General features: G+C 45.4%; 1 protein-coding gene across 2 annotated transcripts in view; it reads right to left on the bottom strand.

The window, feature by feature from the left end:
- Dok5 (docking protein 5) overlaps positions 1-21,568 on the bottom strand; it is a 135,088-nt gene that overhangs the window by 14,368 nt on the left and 99,152 nt on the right. For both annotated transcript variants that reach the window (XM_057781091.1, XM_057781092.1), the window contains one exon: positions 21,371-21,506. In XM_057781091.1, coding sequence (XP_057637074.1) covers positions 21,371-21,506 — 136 coding nt within the window. The remainder of the gene's footprint in view (positions 1-21,370; positions 21,507-21,568) is intronic.

The following is a 21,568-nucleotide window of genomic DNA, read 5'->3' on the forward strand; positions in this document are numbered from 1 at the left end:
ATGTGCATACATGTATGTGTGAATGCATATGCTGTGCATGTATGAGTCTGTATCATGTGTGTATGTGGGTTTATAACAAAGTTCCAGGATGTTTTAAACATAAACTATGGCAAAAGTCTGAGAGAGAGAGGGAGGGAGAGGGGAGGGAGGAAGGGAGGGGTAGGGAGGGAGAGAAGAACAACTCTCAGATATCCCCTTTTCTTCTTTCAAACTTACCTGAACAGATCTCTGGGCACTCCCTGTTCTGGCCATTGGCGTCTCTTTTCCATGCATTTTCCTATCCAGGACACAATGAGATTCTCTCCCATTTCTCCCTCTAACTCCACATCCCCTGCCCTGGTTAGTTCTGTTGTCAAACTGACGCATCCAGGGACAGGGAACCTCAGCTGAGTAATTGCCTCCATCAAATTAGCCTGTATAGAATTTTTCCAATTGACATAGCAGGGCCCAGCCTACTGTGGGTGTTCCAATCCCTAGGCAGGTGGTCTGAACTGTATAAGAAAAAGTAGGTGAATATGAGCCAGGAGTGCACAGGTAAACCTTGCTCCTTCGTGGCTGCTGTTTCAACCACTGTCTGCAGATCCCTGCACCGAGTTTCCCTCAGTGATGGATTATAACCTGTAAGCCAAATAAGCCTTTTCTTCCCCCCAAGTTACTTTTGATCAGGATTCAGTCACAGCAACAGACAGACACACACTACATAAACAGAAAAGAACAGATAGACTAAAGCGTTTCTGAAGCTCTGGTGTACTTACAGAACAATTTGCAGAAACGGAAGTGAACTTAAGACATTGCAGCATGCTTGGATTCCATTTCTACCCCAAAAAGTCTTTATACACTCAAAGACAACTCAGTCTTTGGATGGGAAACTATTTTTCCTGGCAGTGAGAAGGGGAAAGTATTCCAATATTTGTGATTTTATGGCCTGTTCCTAAGACTTGCAATATATTGTGCTCTTTCACACAATTGCTCTATTTCTGTCATGTTTAGGAACACATCTAAGACAGACTTTAAATCACCTGCAAGCAAACAACAAGAAGAGATAAATAAAGCCCGTGAACATGCTGGTTTATTATTGTCTTTCTTTTTTTAAAGGTGAATATATAAGAGCTAAGGAGATGGTTGCACTTCCAGAGGTTCTGGGCTCAATTCCCAGCACCCACATGGCAACGCATAACTGTCTGACTCAAGACCCAGGGGATATGCTGCCCTCTTCTGGCCTCTCCAGGCACTGCATACACAGCACACAAACATGCATTCAGTCAAACATTCATATACATATAAAGTTCTTTTTCCAGCACCCATGTTGAGCAGCCAACAATTGCCTGTAAGTCCAGCTCCAGGGAATCCGACACTTTCTTCTGGCCTCCCCGGTCACCTGCAAGTGCCTGTGCATACCCCACACAGACACACATGCATACATATGGTTAAGAATAAAATAAAATGTGTGCACATAGCACATATGTGATACAAAATAGATGATAAAGAGGTGCAGTTATGACAGGTGGCATGTTATTCAGCACAGACTTGTCCTATCACTTTTGAACACTCTTGTGTCCTGTGCTTACACCACAGCGCACACCTAGCACAGTAAATTAGCCACTGTTGTATAAGCATTTTTACTTCGCAGATGAGACACTGGATTTTCACATGACCCACTCTCCTTTCTAGCACCTCTTTCCTTGCTGATTCCACCCCCCGCCCCCGTTTTCATTCGGATAGTCAATATAGAAATGATTGTTCCTATCTGACCGATTTTCAAACAGGTTTAAACTTTAATTTTAATCAGTACATTAAAATGGTTTTCAGCTGACTCAAAAATTACTTTTAAATGTTGCCGCTATATCACAAAAGCAATGAGTTGGTGATTTCACTTTTGTTCTTAAAGAGCTCACCTTCAGGTTACTGTGTAATAGACAAATCTATAATCACCAACAAGAAAAGAGGTGAGTCTTCAGGAAATTACAGAAAATGAATTTGAAGGTAAGGAATAGCAAATTACTACCTAGGCTACAACTGACAGTTTGTCACCAGAACGAATTTAAATACCATATAGCCATAGTCTGTGCTTCCTAAATGCTAAATGTGTGTTCATAACGGCAATATATCTTTCTATCTATCTGTCTATCTGTCTATCTATCTATCTATCTATCTATCTATCATCTACTTATCTATCTATCCATACACACATGTACATATACATATTGTATATATACATATATATATGTGTGTGTATATATAAATATATATGTATATGCATAGATAGATAGATAGATAGATAGATAGATAGATAGATAGATAGATAGATAGAGAGTTAGTCCCTGGCAATGGCATCAGACATCTCTCAGGGGGGTCTTAGAATCTTTGAGTGTATCCCCTGCAGGTACTCAGACAGTCTCATATGGGAGAGATGCAAGGAGATAAACTGGAGGGGTGCGTTCTTCAGCACCATCCATATTTTACGCCTGTCTGAACTGAAATGAATGTATCTTGGAATAAATCCTGCCCTTGCCCACATGTACGCCATACGGTTCCCTGGCTGAAAGGACTTGATAACCCTGAATAACACACTGAGGGCCCGGTGGGGACTGTCTCTCTCCCAGGAACAAGAAGGTGAGGTGGGTGGTCCTGCTCCCAAGAAAGGGCTTCAGAGGACAAGATGCCTTTGCATCCCGCATAGCATGGCAGTGTGACAACCTCCCCACCCATGCCATTTCCATCCCTGCCATCCACTTCCTCCACAGGACACTAGCAAATAAAACCAAAAGCTCAAAAGCTGCTACAACCGGGTTCTCAAGGAATCCAAACATATTCTCAAGCCCAATCTGGTAGGGGAGCCTCACTTATCTCTGGGTTTGGAACTGGATCTTAAATATCAGTTTACTTCTCTAGAATCCAGACCAAATGGCCAACCTCAAATAAGACCAAGAGTCTTACACAAGGGGTTTTCTTTAACAGGCACTGGAAACCAAGTGTGTGCTCTTGTAGCATAGCCGACGAACCTGCATTTCTGATGCTCGTCCAGTTCCCTAGCGGATTCTCACTCACGCATGCCGTAGGCTCTCATTTAATGCATCTCATAGAGCTGGGTCTGGCATTGTGGACTGAGATAAATACCCTTACTGCTTTCTTCCAGGTTCTTCCCCCTGAAGAGGCAGGGTCATTCAATAAATACAGATGTTAACTGCTGGCCTAAGCGACAGCAAGCAATTCTGAAACCCAGGAGACGCAGATAATGCTAAACAATCTTTCCGTGATCTTTGTGTGCCAACCACATGGTGGTTGAGAATGGGGGTCAGTGGAGAGATAGCGAGAGGCACAGAGATCAGCATACTGACTCTTTGGTGCTCTCTCCTCCCTCTGCTGGCTTAGGTGCTAAGGGGCATTAGCAGGAAAGGACCTAGCGCTTTGCAATGAGAGAACACCCAACCTGCTCTTGATTCCCTAAGCACACAAAACATCATGAACACTGGCGGTCAGTATGCTAGCAAACACTGGCACGCATCACTGTATTTAACCAAGTAGGAAACTGTGCCCAAGTTGGCACTTTGCCGCCTACTCAATGATGTGTGCACAGACGGAATCTTGTGTCTTCCTGTGCTCTTTCAGCCCTGGAAAGTGTATTAAAGCATGAAGCCCAAGCTCTCTGCAGCTCCCGTTCAGCTCTTCATGTTGAGACAATCTTCTTGAGAGCACATTTGCCCCACGCTCCCAAGAAGCTGGAACTACAATCCTGTGCCATCAAGCCTGAATATATGTGTGTTCCTTAACAAGATTCAGAAGTTTCTAATCAAGGAAGAGTGTGGAAAATGAGACCCACGCAAATAACAGGAAGAAAGAAAATGCAGGACTGAGCGTGCATACGATCATAATTTTGCAATTAGTTAATTTTACATGCATGTGTTTATGTAAAATACATTAAATGGGATTTAAAAACCAGCCCCTCACTCTGAGAATGTTTGAGAAAATGGAGAGAGGGAGAACGCGTGCAGACTTGCAGCAAAGAACCAGCTGGAACTGCTTGCCCTGGCTCTAATTACCACTCTGGCCAATCAAGCTGTCCGGCCCAGTGTTTTGCCCACTGCTCCCTCCCCCAGCCCCAGCTCTATGCATATGCATGGATTCTGCACTCTGAGAGCCACGCATTTCTCTTCCAGGCAGGCACTGCACTGGGGCTGGAAGCCTGACTTTCAATAAAAGACCATTTCTCTGCTCCTCTGCGCATGACAGGCAGCTGCAAGCCCATCTCGGCCATGCCATGGTCTATTTCCACAATGACAGGCACTGCTTTCTCTACAAAGGACAGCATGTTCCCTTTGGAGCAGCACTCTCCTTCCAGAGAGCAAAGGTCTCTTGGGCATGCTTTTAAACCTAGTGCCTTCGTGATTCCAGGCACATAGTAGACACTTAATATAAAGGAAGTGGATGCTGAGTGCTTGATGAAGGAAATGACCAAATGTGAACGCTTCAGTAATCTTGAGAGAAATATTCTATCGTTTGCTTTCCCAGCATGCCCAATCTTAGGTGGTGCTGGGACTTGAGCACAGGGCTCCTATATGCTGAGCAAGCATTCTACTCACTAGCTACATCCCCCCCCCCAGATGAAGGGATAGGATAGTAGGGTGCTACTATTCAATATGGACAGCTTAGGGTGTTTTTTTATTTACTAGGACTTGGATAGCACTACTCAGAAAACCATCGCACCTAACCAGGTACATACTGATGTTGCTCTGTACCCTTTGCATTTCTCGCCATTGTGACAGTCTCGGTGAGTCTATTTATCACAGCACAGAGGCATGGTGACAGAAGTAACTCAGTCCAGGGCAGGAAAAACAGATGGTAGACCACCTCACATGCTGAGTGGATCAGAGAGCGGAGAATAAAACTGAGAAGAAGACTGAGTTATTACCTTCAGAGACTCAGTGAGATTGCCTTCACTGTACAGGCTCCACCCCTTAAAGGTTTCACAACTGACCAAACAGGGTCCTCAGCTGGGACCAAACAGTCAAACATGTGAGCCTTTGGGGACATTTCACATCAAAGCACATCACCTACTTTACAGAGGGGGAGGCAAGTACAAGGGAATAACTTATTTGAAGATATCACAATGGGTAGATAAAGGAACAGTCAGGATTGAAGAGATGGTCCCCGATGCCAGAGCTACAGTTTATCCCACGATCTTGTCCATCTTTCATAGATCCTGAAACTGGACCGAGGAGATGCCTCTGTCAGTAAAGTACGTATCTCAAGTGCATGGAGACAGTGTTGGATCCGCAGAATCCATGCAGACTGTGGGCTGTGGTGGCTCATAGTGCTCAAGGGAAGATGATAGGATTATCACTGACCAACTAGTCTTGCCCAGTGAGCGCCAGGCTGATGAGAGGCCCTATCTCAAAGGAGGTGGGTGGACTTACTGAGGATGTCACCTGAGGTTTCCTGCTGTAGACACACACACTACACACATACTGCACACCTACTACACACAAACTGCACACACATACTACATACACACAGTGCACACGCACTGCACACACACACACTACATGCACACACACATTGCACACACATACACTATCCTGAGGACATCATGAAGACTCTAAAAGATGATTGCACAGCAGGAATCTGAATTCCATTTTCAAAGCTTAGAGAAGTGGCAACTGGCCAGCAGTGTCAGCTGCTGAGAGATCGGGCTATTCCTGCTGTCTTAGGAACGAGCCGTGAAGACTGTCCAGACTCATGCGCCTCATTGCCTAGGGAACCTGCTTCCAGCCTGAAACTCTCTATCAGCAAACACAGGCTCTTATTGGCTCCTAATGGGATCACGCTCACCTCACAGAGTACTGAATCCTGATTACACCTCTGGCCAAGCTTAGTGGAAACCACCAGAGGAGATGCCTTCGCGCCTCCTCTTGTGGCACCTGAAATGAAAACAAGGGATGTTCTTATCCTCAAGAGGCTCCAAAGATGTCATAAGCCCTTATTGACCTGTCTAGAAAATACAATGTTTGGAAGGAGGGAAGGGAAGGGAAGGAGGGGAGGGGACGGGAGGCAAAGGTGGGGGATTGGAGAGGGCTGGAGAGACATCGGCCTTTAAAGCATGGACTCACATGCAGGCAGATGAGCTTGATCCCAGAACTTAACTGAAAAAGAAAGCCATGGAAGAAAATAGCATGATGGGGCATGCCTTTAATCTCAGTGCCGGAGAGGAAGGAGCAGGCAGATCCCAGGCCAATGAAGAGACCCCACCTGAACAAAACAACAAAAATAACCAAGGTGGCCAGTGCATGAGGAAGGGTATTCAAGACTGACATCTGCCTCCACACATATGCTTACACATCCGCCCAGGCCTGTGGATATATATGCCCACAAAGGCACAGAAAAGAAAAGATGGAAAGAGAAAAAAAAGAAAGGAGGGAAGGGAAGGGAGAGAAGATGAGGATGGAAAGGAGGGAGGGAAGAGGGAGGGAAGAAGGGAGGGAGAGAAAGGAAGGAAGAAAAGAAGGAAGGGAGGGAGAAAAGAGGGAGGAAAGAAGGGAGGGGGAGTAAGGGAGGTAGTGAGGGAAGGAGGAAGGAAGGAAGCAAGCAAGCAAGCAAGCAAGCAAGGAAGGAAAGAAAGAAGGTTGGTTTTAGATAAACCTTGCCCAGGACACATGACCTGGTAAGGAGGAAGCTGACTGAGACAAAGCCTCCATTGTGGCTTCCAGCTCTGACAAGCAGACTGCTTGTGAAATCATCCATTTTGGGCCAAATTGCCAAGTGGCGCTCTCTGCCACGCACCAGATGCACTCCAATGGTTATTTTCATGGGAAATGAAAGTGATTCACATCAATTTATTCAGAGACATATGAGTCCTCAACCGCATGCATAAAACACAGCCATTGCTCCCTTTGTTTCGGGAAACTGTTTGCCTGCTGACTGAAGAAACAAACTTTCCCCACCTGCCCTTTGGAGGAGGCATCATTAGGGACTGAGCATCCCATGCCTTTTAAAGCAGACCTGCCTGGAGCCTCACACTTTCAGGGGCATTTGGGAGGAAATAAATTTGGTATCTAGCTTTATTTAGGGAGGTTGTTTATTCTTCTTCCTTCCTTTCTTCTTTTTTTTCTGTTTCTAACGTAATATTTTGCCCATCCAACAAAACACTGAGTCTTGTGGGCATACACCAAGTTCCTTAAAGAGAAATGGGACCTTGTCCTTGACAATCAGAGGTTTGTGGATTTGTGCATTGGCCAGTGTTTTTAACAGAAGGCATCTATGAAGACTGGAAGGACTCCACAGTTGTTAAAAGTGGGTACATCTTTGGGGAAGATCCAAGACGTGGCTCACAGCACCTGAAGTTCCATCTTCAGGGGAGACAATCTTGGGCACTGGGAACCAGGTTCTTCTCTCTGTGTGCATTGGAAAATATCAACAGCAAACCAGGCACGCTCTCCGCAGGCTATGCTTTGAATCGCAAGTACTGACAATCAAAATTGATCTCCAGTTATTGCAAAGTGTCCCCTAGTAAATAAATCAGGTGCTCAAAGAGAACCCACAGTTTGGAGTAACTGCACATCCCAGTTTGTCCAGCTACATCCTCTTTTTGTGCACTTTATTGTATAGGCAGCACTTTGACTGGGGTCAACTTTGTGCACACACAAGGTACAGGGCCCCAGGCTGGATTTGGTGCTCAGAAGCTGCCCATGAAAATCTCCTCATTAACAAGGACCTTCATTTTCATCTGGGGCCTATTCACTACTTGGCCAAGCATTATATTTTTTTTCATATGTACATACATGTTGTCATGTGTGTGGGCAAATGTATATGTATGTGCACTTGCATATGGAAGCATGTAGTTGATACTGAGTGGCTTTCATGACCACCTCGTATATTGAGACAGAGTCTTCCAGGGAACTTGGAACTTGACAACTCTGTCTAGTCCAGCTAGCCAGCATGCTCCAAGGATGCTGTCCTCTACCTCCTGTGTACTGGGGTCACAGGCAGGCCACCATGCCCATCTGGCTTTTCCATGGTTCCTGACCATCTGCAGTGTGGTCCTCAAGCTTACGTGACAAGTGCTTCATCCACCGAGCCATCTCCTCAGCCTACCCTGTTATCTTTAAATACATTTTTAAAGATTTATGTGTGTGAATGCTTTGCTTGCATGTATGTCTGTGCACCGTGTGTGCTGTCCTGATGCCTATGTAGGTCAGAAGATGGTATCAGGTCCCTTGGAACTAGAGTATAGATGGCTATAAACCACTGTATGGATGCAGGACTTGACCTCAAGTCCCCTGAAAGAACAAGTGCTCTTAACCACTGAGCCACCTCTCCAACCCTGCTCCCAACCCTTTTCTTGATGGAGGCAATTCTCAAAAGTGCTTCCATTTAGAACTCAATTTCTGTGGCTATCATTTGATCAGACCTAACAGGACCTTTAGAAGACTATCATACTGTTTTGTATTGTGAGTTGAAGACTACAAAAGTCCTGGTTTTTTCTTCTCTCAAAAAAGAGCACCCAGATAACTGCTGTCAGTGATGAAGCTACTATTCACACACACACACACACACACACACCACAGGCACATATGCACGCACACACTTCTTATTGTCTCGCGTAAATCTTGATAAGTCTGACACTTCCCAGAAAGAACAAGCCTGTGCTAGTAAATTAATAACCACAATCTTCAATGCAAAAAAGATATTAAGAAAATGAACAAGCTGCAAAAAAACCCCACAAAGGACTAAAAAGATATGAATTATTCCCTTTAAACAAGGGGTTGTAAATTTGAATGAGGGATCATACATGCTGCTTATAAGAGCAAAAGATCCAGGTTATTGAAGCAACAATAAATAATAACAGTGAAAGACTGAAGATTGCTCACCATTTCAATGGCAGTTAAAGATACCCTTAAGTCTTAGCTCTGACAGACCCAGTGTCCATCAGACATTCTGACTTCGTAAAACATAGTGATCTCTGTTTCTTGTGAATTTCTCCAGTCTAAACACTGGTGACGAGGCTAGTAAAAATCAGCGTTATCTGAGCCAACACTTGGTGGATTAAACAAAAACTGGCCTGTATATGCCAGCTCAGAGAGCTCTGCCCAAGCTCCAGCAACCCAGTCTGCCTGTGCTGGAGCCAGATGATAGCATCTCACCTTCCAAGATGGTTTCCTACTGGGACAGAACTTGCATTTCATGCTTGGACAGATTGGTAGATACTTGGCTAGAAAACCATTAAGTGGCCTATTTCCAGTTCTGCAGATGCCCTGAACTGGATCACCCCGAGAATGTGAAATCTTGATAGCTGGTGACAACCAACTGAGCTCCAACTCCAAAGGTCTCATCCATGGTATTCTGGCAATCAGTTGCTGGTCAAGTCCCAAGCTGTGAAAGACAGAGCCTTTTCCCATCGGGAAATCTGTAAGCTAGGACTTCTTCTGAAGAGAGTGTCTGGAATGATACCTTTGGTATCTCTACCATGATGGATTCTGATTAAGTCCTCCAGGACCTCAGATTTAACTACCAGGTATTTGAGATGTTTGCTTTTGCCTTCGGAAAACTCTTAGCAGCGTAAACATGGGTTGGAAAGGAAGGATTTACTAAATAAGTACATTTTTATTTAATGCCCAAGAACCAAGGCTCAGAGCTGGGGTCAGGTCAGGGATTTATAGCCTGCAAGTGCAATCTCAGTATTTTAAGAATAGATTTTATGTGTTTAAAATGTAAAAGGGAGGAACTAGATGGCTCATTGGGTAAAGGCACTTGCCACCTCTCTTAGGGTGTTTATTGCTGTGAGGAGAGACCATGACCATGGCAACTCCTATAAAGAAAACATTCAATTGAGGGAAGCTCACGTACTGTGTCAGAGGTTCCGTCCATTGTGATCATGAAGGGGAGCCCATTGGCGTGCACACACATGGTGCCGGAGCTGAGAGTGCTACATCTCACAGGCAATAGGAAACTGACTGACTGTCATACTGAGGGAAGCTTGAGAAAAAGAGGCCTCAAAGCCCACCCCCAGAGTAACACACTTCCTTCAACAAGGCCACACTTCCTAATAATAACACCCCCTTTGGGGGCCATTTTCTTTCAAACCACCACACCACCAAACCCAATGACCCAAGTCTGATGTATATGGTAAGGAAAGAAAACCGACTCCAGTAACTTGACATTCACAAGAATGTTGTAGCAAGTGCATTTTGCATACTCAATAAATAAACTAATTTAGAATAAAGTAAAAAGGGAAAGGAGGGACTAGAACGGCACTCACTACTCTCAAGGCCTGAGATATTTTTACTATTTAGCCTTTTAGAGAGGAGTGCAAATAAGTTATTTATTATTGATGTCTCAAAATAGATTAAGAACTACAAGGAGATGGTTCCATTCATCTTTACTGTGTCCTCATCACCATTCCCATCTTGAACTTTACTGTTATTGACATTAGAAAAGCCATATTACAGGCCTGTCTGGGGTATCTATCCATGGCGCCCACAAGTCTCTGCTCTCAAGTGAACAAATTCAAAAGAGCAAGGGTAAGGGGTAGGACCTGTGTTTGTCTTATCATCCTCAGGCCTCCTGAATAGCACCTGCCTATGGAGCTACCTCCTAAGTGCTGAGAGTCAGTTTTTGAGTCTAAGGACAAAGATATAAGCTACTGCTAACTGTTTCTTTTGCTAGAGAAGTATACACACGAGATGAACAAAGATATGGTCGTGGGCACTTACAGCTATGGAACACCAGTGTGTGTGTTCCAAATCCTTCTGATTCTAAGGGGGCTGAAAAAGAAATGCTCACATAATGGGGCATGTGTGTGTGTGTGTGTGTGTGTGTGTGTGTATAAGATAAGAGTCACAGTAAATTTAAGCAAGAACCTTAAGTTTCATCAACATGTACCATATCTGAATTAACTTGTCTGTCTTAGCTATTTACTTAAAAAAAAAGATTCATTGATTTTTATTTTATGTGTATGAGTGTTTACCTGCATGTACCATGTGTGTGCAGTGCCAATGGAGGCCAGAAGAGGGCACAGGCTCCCCTGAAACAGGAGTTATGGAGGTTGTAAGCCACCATGTAAGTACAGGGAACTGAACCCAGGTCCTCCCCAAGAGCATCCAGTTCTGCACTATCACTGCAGACCCTTAAATATTTATTTTAAAAGATGGGGTAAATCCATATATCTTCTATTGATTTCTAAGGAACTCATGTTGAACTTGTATGTCTCAATTCTGTTTTTTTTTTTTAAACTTTAGCCAAGTATGCATAAAGCAGGGCCCCAGGTGTGCACTGGATACTGTAGTCACTCAGTTTAAATCAGGGTTCCATCACTGCCAAGATGTATGTCCATACTTCAAACCTTGAGACCTAAGAGCAGATGGTAGTACTGTGCATACCTATGACCACGGTAAAGATTAAATTTTAATAGAGGTCTACTTCTTAGAACAGTCCTCACACACTGTAAATTCTCAATGAATGTCACAGATGCCATCCTTCCCACCAGCAGTCAAGGAATAAAGCTAAGCTCCTAAAATGCAGCTCAGGCATACCGTGCTTCAGGAAGATGCTCTTGGCCCCTCATGGAGCACCACACCCTGAACAACTTCCCTCTCAATCTTAGGCCGATGATACTTTGTTGTCTTTCTGCTGCTGTGATAAAAAACTTGGACCAAGAGCATTTGTAGGGAGGAAAGGAGATATTTGACTTATACATCAGGGTCTCAGTCCATCACTGTGGGAAGCCAGGGCAGAAGCCACACAGGACCACTGCCCGCTGGCCGCCTCCCCTGCTCCTCCTTAGGTAGCTTCCTTATGCAGCCCAGGACCACCTGCCTGCCTTGCACAGTTTTAATGTCTCCAATCGAAGCACCTTTTCTAAATTGCAAACTGTTTAAAGATGCGAAACATTTTTTTTGTTGTTGAAACCAGGTCTCACTATGAAGCACAGGATGGTTTTGAACTCACTAGGTAGCCCCAGGTTGACCTCCAACTCATGACCCTCTTTCATCAGCCTTTCCAGTATTGAATTACACACACAAGCCACCATATCCAGATATAGATGCAGAAGATTTTTTTTCAGTTTAGTTTTAGGGTATGTTCTTCTTAAGACATATCTGTCATGCTGCTCTGCAGGTAGTTGGCAGAAATTTTATACAGTTTTTTTTTGTATAATTAGTATGTCAGGATATAAAAAGATTTTAATTTGGGAGAGAAAAAAAAGGTGATAATTGCTTTAAGCAGCATGTTAAAGTTAACACGCTTAACCAGAATCCATAAATAGAAGAGGTAAATCTGATATGGGGAGGGAAGGGCAAGGCGAGGACAGTGGGGGGTGCAGGGTATGAGAAAGGGGTTCACACACAGAAAATCCACCCCAACATCTACTTCAGTGTCTGCAATGTCAAGCAAGCTGACTGCATGAGTTTTTAAAACCCCCTTGCTCCCCTCTCTCTCTATATGCATATTGTATATACACATATTATGTATATATGTATATATAATATGTAACAAAATGCTTTTGCAATTATACTAAATATAAATTTATTTGGTTTCAAGAGTCGTGGGAGATATCACTTACATTCTATAAATTCACTAGAAAATTTTATCTGAGAAACTACATTTGCCCATAAATCAAGCCATTAAACAACAACCAAAAACAAAGTGTGAAAAGCCATTTCCAATTTTAGGCTCAAGCCTGCGTGTCATGAAGGATTCAGCTTGTGTGGGAGAGGCCATCAGAAGACTTTAATGTCACTCTGAACTGAGCCCACTCTGTGGTCCCTAAAAAGCTCTGCTAAGTAGCAGGCCATTTCCACCCTGGGGCTCACGCCCTGAAGGGAATTCTGGAATGACAGGTCTCCTTATGGAATGAGGAGCTTCCACAGGCTGCCACTCCCCATTCTAAAATTAGACTTTATCACAGACACAGATCCCAGAGGAGGCAAAAATATCTGACTGCGGCAGGGAGGTCCCCAGTTGCTCACCAGAGTCTGCCGCTTCCCCAGCAAGGCAGCTGGAGGCTGAGAGCGACGTCATTCAGCCATCCTGCTCTAACCACCTCAGATGACGGATAAGAATGCACTGAATTTGAAAAACATGAAGGTGCGGAAGAATTATAAGGCATATGGTACCCAAGTTTCTATAAATATATTCAGATTTTTTTAAACCCAGTTTGCGTGTATGTACCTGTGTTCGTGTGTGTGTGAGGACATGTGTGAGTCCAAGGACGCCATGTGTGAACATGCATGTGTGTGTGGAAGTCAGAGGACAGCCTCCAGTGTCATTCTCTTGTACAACCCACCTTTTAAAAAGACAGTTCTTTCCCTGGCCTGGACTTTGCTAAATATGCTAGGCTGGCGGGATCCACCTGTCCCTGTCTCCCCACGGGGGGTTACACACCTGTCCCAGTACACTGGGATTCTGGTTCTGAATGTGGGCTTTGGAGATGAACCTCCAGTCCTCAAGCTTGCAAGTCGAGCACTCTGCAGCCTGAGGCGTCTCCCCAGACCTCTTTTGTCCCCCTTGTAAGTGTGTAGTTGTTTGGGGGAGGTGCCGTAATATTAAAGGAGATTTGGACATGATATGATTCAGATATGCAAACACTGACCAGCTGGAGTTTTAATTCTTCAGACAGTGAAGAGGGAGCATAGGGGAGTCAGAACCAGACAAAACTGCCCAGAATGCCTGGCTCCAATAACACCCAGCCCCCACTGCTGCAGAGTGAATGGTTTGGTCGCCTTGAACTTCTTTCAAATGCGCAGCAGTAGGGGGTCATTTATTTCTTCCAGGAAGAATGAATGAAACAATCTCATCTAGTGTTGGTCCCAAGGGACCATGGGACCCACTGATTATCCAACCTCATAATCTGTATGACACAACACCACATAGTAGGTCCTCAATAAACATTTATGAATAAACAAGTGATTGGGAATTTAGGGCTAAGCACTCCACAGTCGCTTATCTGCACCTTGATCAGCTGTGGGCCTCTGCCTTAACCACCACTGACTGCAAAGAGATGCTTCTCTGGTGTGGGTTGAGAGATGTGCCCATCTATGCCCACAGGATGAGTCGTTCTGAGTCACTTTATTCTTCTAAGCTGCTGACCCTGTGCCTTCAAGCCAAGGGTCATTCAGAGGATTAGAAAATACATACAGTTCTCCTGAAATGTTACGGGTTACAGAATAGAAAAGCAACACACCATCCTTCTATCCTCAGTGACGTCATTAGGCATCTGAATTCTGCGGCTGTGGTAACCAACTGACACAAATTGATGCCTTAAAACCATTTCTTTTCTGGAGGCCTAAGACTGAAGTCAACTTCTCCAGGTGAAATTCAAGATCTTTTTGTGGGGGAATGTGTTACAGCTCTGGAATTGCAAGGATATCCTGACTTATCAGGAAGCCGGGCTATACTTAGAGTACAATATAACGGACAGCTCTGAAGAGGGTGGAGCCACAATAGGACAGCTCTGGAGAGGGTGGAATCACAACAGGACAGCTCTGGAGAGGGTGGAGCCACAAGAGGACAGCTCTGGAGAGGGTGGAGCCACAAGAGGACAGCTCTGAAGAGGGTGGAGTCACAAGAGGACAGCTCTGGAGAGGGTGGAGTCACAAGAGGACAGCTCTGGAGAGGGTGGAGTCACAAGAGGACAGCTCTGGAGAGGGTGGAGCCACAAGAGGACAGCTCTGGAGAGGGTGGAGTCACAAGAGGACAGCTCTGGAGAGGGTGGAGTCACAAGAGGACAGCTCTGGAGAGGGTGGAGTCACAAGAGGACAGCTCTGGAGAGGGTGGAGTCACAAGAGGACAGCTCTGGAGAGGGTGGAGTCACAAGAGGACAGCTCTGGAGAGGGTGGAGTCACAAGAGGACAGCTCTGGAGAGGGTGGAGCCACAAGAGGACAGCTCTGGAGAGGGTGGAGTCACAAGAGGACAGCTCTGGAGAGGGTGGAGTCACAAGAGGACAGCTCTGGAGAGGGTGGAGTCACAAGAGGACAGCTCTGGAGAGGGTGGAGTCACAAGAGGACAGCTCTGGAGAGGGTGGAGTCACAAGAGGACAGCTCTGGAGAGGGTGGAGTCACAAGAGGACAGCTCTGGAGAGGGTGGAGTCACAAGAGGACAGCTCTGGAGAGGGTGGAGCCACAAGAGGACAGCTCTGGAGAGGGTGGAGTCACAAGAGGACAGCTCTGGAGAGGGTGGAGTCACAAGAGGACAGCTCTGGAGAGGGTGGAGTCACAAGAGGACAGCTCTGGAGGCTGGAACTTGCAATAGGACCACTCAGCCCTGGAGGAAAGGTGTCCTGACTTCAGGAAGCCAGGTTACCTGAAGCTGGAGTATGGTTGGGGATGGTCTCCCCACAGGCTATAGCAACCCTGCTCTTCTCCTGGAGAGCCACTACAGCTGAGCTCTGCTCTGTTCCCTTAAGGGAAAGTCCTAGCAGAGCTATCTGCTTCTTCTCTGGCCCAAGATATTACTTTTTTTGCTAATGCTCTGCTAGAGAGGAAGCCCCTGCAGAAATGTAGCAATCTCCCCCTGCTCCTTGTTCAGCCCCACTACCCCCTTCACTCCCACCCCTGTGGTGAGCGACCCAGCAAGGTTCTTCTGTTCTGCTCCACCTTGCTCAGCCCCACCAAGGGAGTATCTCAGCAAGGTTTTACAGCTCCGTCCCTAAGGGACATCCCAGCCAGGTTTTTTTATTCTGTGAATGAAGACTGTCACCCAGACTCTTTTGAGAAAGATTTATTTGGGAAGGAAGAGTCCAGGAAAGTGGACAGCCTCTAACTGAACAGGCAGGGAGGCTTACCTAGGGCCTCTTAGGGATGGAGTTTTCCCAGGGAGAAGAGAAGAGGGATTGGTTAGTTTTCCCTGCTCAGGGAAAACTGGTTTGTTTAGTTAGGGGCAGAGACGGCACTGACTTCATAGCCAAACTGTATTTCTTTCACTTTTTTTTTTTTTTTTTTTTTTAGCTCTTTGACTCTTATTTTCGGACCAGGGCACATTTCTTTCACTGGCTCTCATTCTAGAGACAAAGTGTGTTTCTTTGGCACTGGTTTCAGAGCCAGAGCATTGTTACTTTGGTCATGGGTCCCGGGATAAAGATGGTTCTTTCCCTGCTTGCGTCTCAGATCCAGAGTACATTTCTCTCACTGGCTCTGGGTTCAGAGTCAGCGTGCTCAGTGACTGGATGGTTTCCTGCTCTAGTTGTCCCCTTTACCCCACAGTTTTCATGGTTGGTTCTTCTGTAAGCTTTGAGAACAGTCTCCATGCTTTCTCTAGCTTCCTGGACACTCCCACGCCCTTAGTCATGCCCTGGCTGCCACTTTAAAGTCAATCAAGTACCATCTTGAGTTTCTTTGTTCCCCTCTGCTGGTCTTATGCCATCTGCTACGGAATGTCTATTTTTCTCCTCCCAGCTCCTTGAGATGACTTTGGCCCCACTTGGCTAATCCAAGCACTTTTTCCATCTCAAGGTCCTTAACCTGGCCATCACTGAGAAGCCCTTCCCCCTTTAAGACACTAGAGATAAGCAGGTTAAATGACCAGTTTGGGGTTTTAAAGCGTGGACATCACTGGAGTGTCCTAAGTCAGTCTACCACAAAAGCTGTTACTGCTAGCCTACCCACAGTCTCCTCTTGACAAACTCTGGGGTCCAGGGTCACTGAGATGACCCAGACACTCTCTCAAGGATAGAGTTTCCAACTAGAGTGGGTCTCCACTGGCCCTATGGTGTAGCATCACTCCGGAGTCAGTTGCTGGGGCTTTACAACAGCACCCATGAACAGAGAGTTGAGATTTCCGAACAAAGAGGCTATGGCGAGAGGTGACTGTCACCACCCCTTCCAGTTAAAACCGTGGCTTCTTCAGAAGCAGACCAGCAGTGGGGGCAAAGGTCACTGCTAGGAGAGAATAGTGTTGGTTCTGTGTGGCTCCGCCCTCAGGCCAGGTGCGTCTCTCTCTGGTTCACTGTATCACGGGTCTTTCCTCCCCTAATAGGGTTCTGATTAAAATATGCTGGTGTTTGGCTTTCCACAATCCCCAGCGTAACTGCAATGTCACTCAGCTCCCATCTGGACACTTACTCATTTCATCTGCAACTGGAAGCGCTTGCTTTAAAACGGCACGTCTTTCCTAGAACTCGCGAGGCGTGCCGCAAATGAAGGGCAAATGACATTATTTTCTAGTTAAATTTTCAGAGGGATGATCTGAATGAATTACTCATATCCCTGATTAATTTTAGCGGAAATAATGAGGAGACAGAAAATGGGGAAACATGTACGCTCACATCCCTGCCTGTCTTTCCAGAACCAATTTATGCTAATTAAGGTTTTTCAAATAAGGTAATCTCACCAAAATTTCCTTAGGACCTGACAAGCATCTAATGGGAAGGCAGCCAAGTCCAGAGCAGGGGCATGCTCCCCACTTGGGCTGAAGCAACTTGAGTTCTGCTTTGCAGCTACAAGTTTTTCCGTCTGTCATTTATTCTTCTGTCCATCCACTGAATTATCCTTACTGCCACACATAAAATTGGTAACTATAAAGACAGACAGATATACTGTGAGCCTGTATTGCCAAAAGAAAGTTGTATTGGAAGGTCATTTGGAACCAAAATCAAGTCTGTTAAAAGATCTGTAGCCTCTGATTCAATATTTAAACTCTAAGAGTCAACACTAAGTGATTGCCAGTGCAGACAGACTGACTGCTGTACCGAACCATAGTTTTAAATATGTTTATCTTATTTTATATGGACAGGGTTTTTACCTGTATGTATGTCTGTGCACCATTTGCATGCCTGGTGCCCATAAAGGCCAGAAGAGGTTATCAGATCCCTTGGAACTGGAGTTTCAGATAATTGTGACCACTGTGTGGGTTCTGGGAATCTAAACCAGGACCTCTAGAAGAGCAGCCGATACTCTTAACTATTGAGCCATCTCTCCAGTCCCTAAAGCATAGTTCTAGAAATTAATGGAATATCCATATAATGCAGTACTATGTAACCATGCAACAGGTGTTTGCTATATAAAAACATGGATGCGGTATAGGACTTTTTCAAAAAAACAGCAATGGGCTGGGGAGATAGTTCAGTGACCACTTGTTCTGTAATACCGTAAGGACCTGAGTTTGATTCTCCAGACTCCATGGAAAATCGTGTGCAGTGGAGAAAGTCTGTCATCCCAGCGTTCTTACAGGAATAGGGAGCTGGAGACAGGAGACTGCCTCAGAAGTTCCTGGTCCAGCTATCCTGATGCATGCATCCACAAACAAGAAACCCTACCTCAAGCGAGACAGACAGTGAGGACCAATGCTCAAAGGTGTTCTCTTTTTAAAAACTAACTGTAAGTAATGTGTTCAATACAATTCTGGTTGTTATATGCCTACGAGCTAAAACACCAGAAGCTCCACACCCAAAAGCTGGCAATGGGTATCTTGCTGTGTGGCTGGAGCAAGAGGCCTTGCTGTCTCTGGTCAATGTGCCTTTGTCTGAAGCCCTTCAGCAATGCAAGGTTTTTGCAGCAAATGTGGCTCTTCCTGTAGATCCTTCCAGTCGTCTGTGATCTAAACCATCACACTTCATCCCTCTCTGCTCCTTCCAAATGCTGTCTTTAGGGTGCCTCAATTCAGACACAGACAGATAGACAGACAGACGGCCAGATGAATGATATAAGATGCAGCTGTTGTTGAGATCAGCCTAAAGCAATGCATCTACTTACTCTGTAGTGGGCCGTGTCAAATGTGCTGTGAGCAGATCTCATGTAAACTTAATTTTTACTGCTCTTCTCATTCTGGGAAGCAGAAAACTGGAGCTTAAGAGAAGCTAGAACTTTGCTCTGCTCCACAGAGCTGGGATGGTATAGTGCTGGTGTTAGAACCAGGCTTAGTTACAAGGCCGCACTCATGAGTACAATGACAGTGGTGGCCTGCGTCTGCATTATCTGTGCCTAGTCCATGCTGGTTAGATTAATCAGGGAGAGATGAGGAGAGAGGGGGCAGGGAGAAAGAGAGAAGGAGGGGAAGGAAGGAGGGAGGGGAAGAGGAAAGGGAAGGAAGGAGGGGAAGAGGAAAGGGAAGGAGGGAGGGGGGAATAAGGAGAGAGGGGGAGAGAAGGGGTGGGGAGGAGGGAGGGAGAGTAGGAGAGGGAGAGAGATCTTACGGAAGGTGAAGGGGTCTTGAGCTGTCATATGAAGGCCTGACATCCAGAAGCACTGATGGTGTGGCTTCAAGTCTGAGTTTGAGGACAGCAGATCAGTGTGCACACTCAAGAACATCACCCTGTCCAGGACCCCATCCAGTAGAATGAAGCTCTCTAACACCCCAGAATGCAAATTTCCTTCCTCAAATTACCAATTAAAATATCATCTCATGCAGAAACATCCTCACAGCTACGCCAGAATAATGTTTAATCAAGAGTCTGGCAAATCCTCTCCCGCACAGGCTGGCTCTCTCACCCCCTTCATTCCCACCAGGCCCCACAGCGTGTATGTCCCCAACCACCTCTGAAATGCACTTGTACTCATACATCCAACTCTGCTCCAGAAGGTGCAGCTCAGCCCTGAGTCTCTCTCCTCTTTCCACAGTGAACTCTGTCCCCGGGAAGGCCACTCCGAAAACAAAGTTACATCCACATTTCAAACTGTAATCAAATTCCCTGAATCTTATCATGCCAAATGAGCTCCTCCTCGTGTTATTGGTGTCTCCAAGGCACATTTTTAATATTTTGTGTTTCTATTTAAGATTTGTTGATATTTGGGTCTGGAGAGATGACTCGGCGGTAAGACTAGGTATACTGCTCTTGTAGAGAACTGGGATCCAGTCCTCTTCATCTAGTACCTATGTTGGGCTATTCATATTGCCCATAACTCCAGCTCCAGGGTACCTGATGCCCTCTCCTGGCATCCATGGATACCTGTTATGATCATATACATGTTCCCACATGCGGAAATATATATGTACGCACATAATTTTAAAATAAAAACAAAAGAGCCAGGCTTTGCCTTTAATCCCAGCACTTGGAAGACACAGGCAGGTAGATCTCTGTCAGCTGGAGGCTAGCCTGGTCTGCATAGTGAGCTCCAGGACAGGCAAGGCTTTATAGAGAGATCTTGTCTCAAATTAAATAAATAAATAAATAAATAAATAAATATCTTAAAGATTTCTAGAAATGCTTCTTCTCCTTCTATAAGATACTGAAGAATCATGATAGTTTCTTTAAGTCAGAGTCCCTAGCAGCATGCAATGCAAAAGAAAGGTGTTTCAAACACATACATGTAACTCACGTCATGGCATCTTCATACAACAGCGGATGCATGACTACGTGTGCTGTCTCGGGCTTTGACTCAGAAAGCATTTAGTTGCACTGCAACTCGTTGCCTGTGGTTACTCACTACACGCTATCACACGGCAGCTCAAATCCCTCATTCGAGCCTGGAATATTCCTCCCCAGTTTCCCCTCGGCCTTCTTTCATTCGGATTTTCTCGGCTGGAAATAGTACCATCTGATAAAGATGTGCACAGATACGCAGAAGTAGGCAGGCAAGCCACATAGCCGAGTCTATAGACGATACACACTCTTGTCGGTGTTAATGCTATAACATAAATGACACTGATGAGCTGTCCCCTGCTGCGTAAGCTTATGGAGAAGTCCCATCCTCATCAGTCCCAAGCATGTTTATCTCAAAGTGTCCTCTAAAACACCCTGTCTGGTGATTCCCCCCCGCCCCCATTCTCTTATGGAGAGAGGGAAAGAACAAGCAGCTAAGGGCTCATTGTGTTATTGGGAACAGTTAAAAGACAAACCATACCCGACAGACATCGCGACTGTTTATTATTCCCGGGTGTAAAAATGCCAGAGGTAGAAATAGGAACAGAAACTCATCCATGGAGAGAAAAGGGCTCAGCTGGACGCCCCAAATGGGATTTCCCAAATGATTTCTGCTGTGTGCAGGATGCAGGATGCTCCAGTTTGATGTCCTTACCTTTGCTTGCTCTCAGCCAGGTTACTCCAGCCTTCTCTGTGAATGTTGTATGTACCTGACGTGATAGTTTGCCATTTGTCTGCTGCTTCTCTACCTGCTTCTTTCTGTTTGTTTTCTCCTGACTTACGCTTACGACACGCTTGATAAACTCACCCATTTGAAATTGGAAGGGCAGCTGTCAATGAGCATCCTCCAGACCATATACAACAAATAAAATATCCATGGATAATGGCTAATGATAAAGCAGACGGTTTATCAGTTGGCTGCATTGAGCATTCTAGAGACAGGATTCAATCCATGTCCTATGACGTTAAGTAAAGAAACAAACCGACTGCCTATGTAAAGTGGGCCATGTTGTTTGGCATGTACATTCCCAGACCACACTCTGTAGTAGCATATGCTAGGCAGTGAGAGGACATTCCAAACATACCATCGAGTTTTTCACGCTCTGTAGCAAGCGCTCATGCTGCTCCGCTATGGCCAAGGCAGCAGAATGGACTTTCTGGTAGATGGCCTCGCCGTCTCGGGTTTGAAAGATAAATAGCCCTTCTCCAGTCTCACACATCCTGTGAAGACAAAAACACAGAACTTCTGGAAACCCAGCTCTCAGAATGTCGGCGTGCCAAGA

This window comes from Chionomys nivalis, chromosome 9 (assembly GCF_950005125.1).
Source record: "Chionomys nivalis chromosome 9, mChiNiv1.1, whole genome shotgun sequence".
Lineage (NCBI taxonomy): Eukaryota > Metazoa > Chordata > Mammalia > Rodentia > Cricetidae > Chionomys > Chionomys nivalis.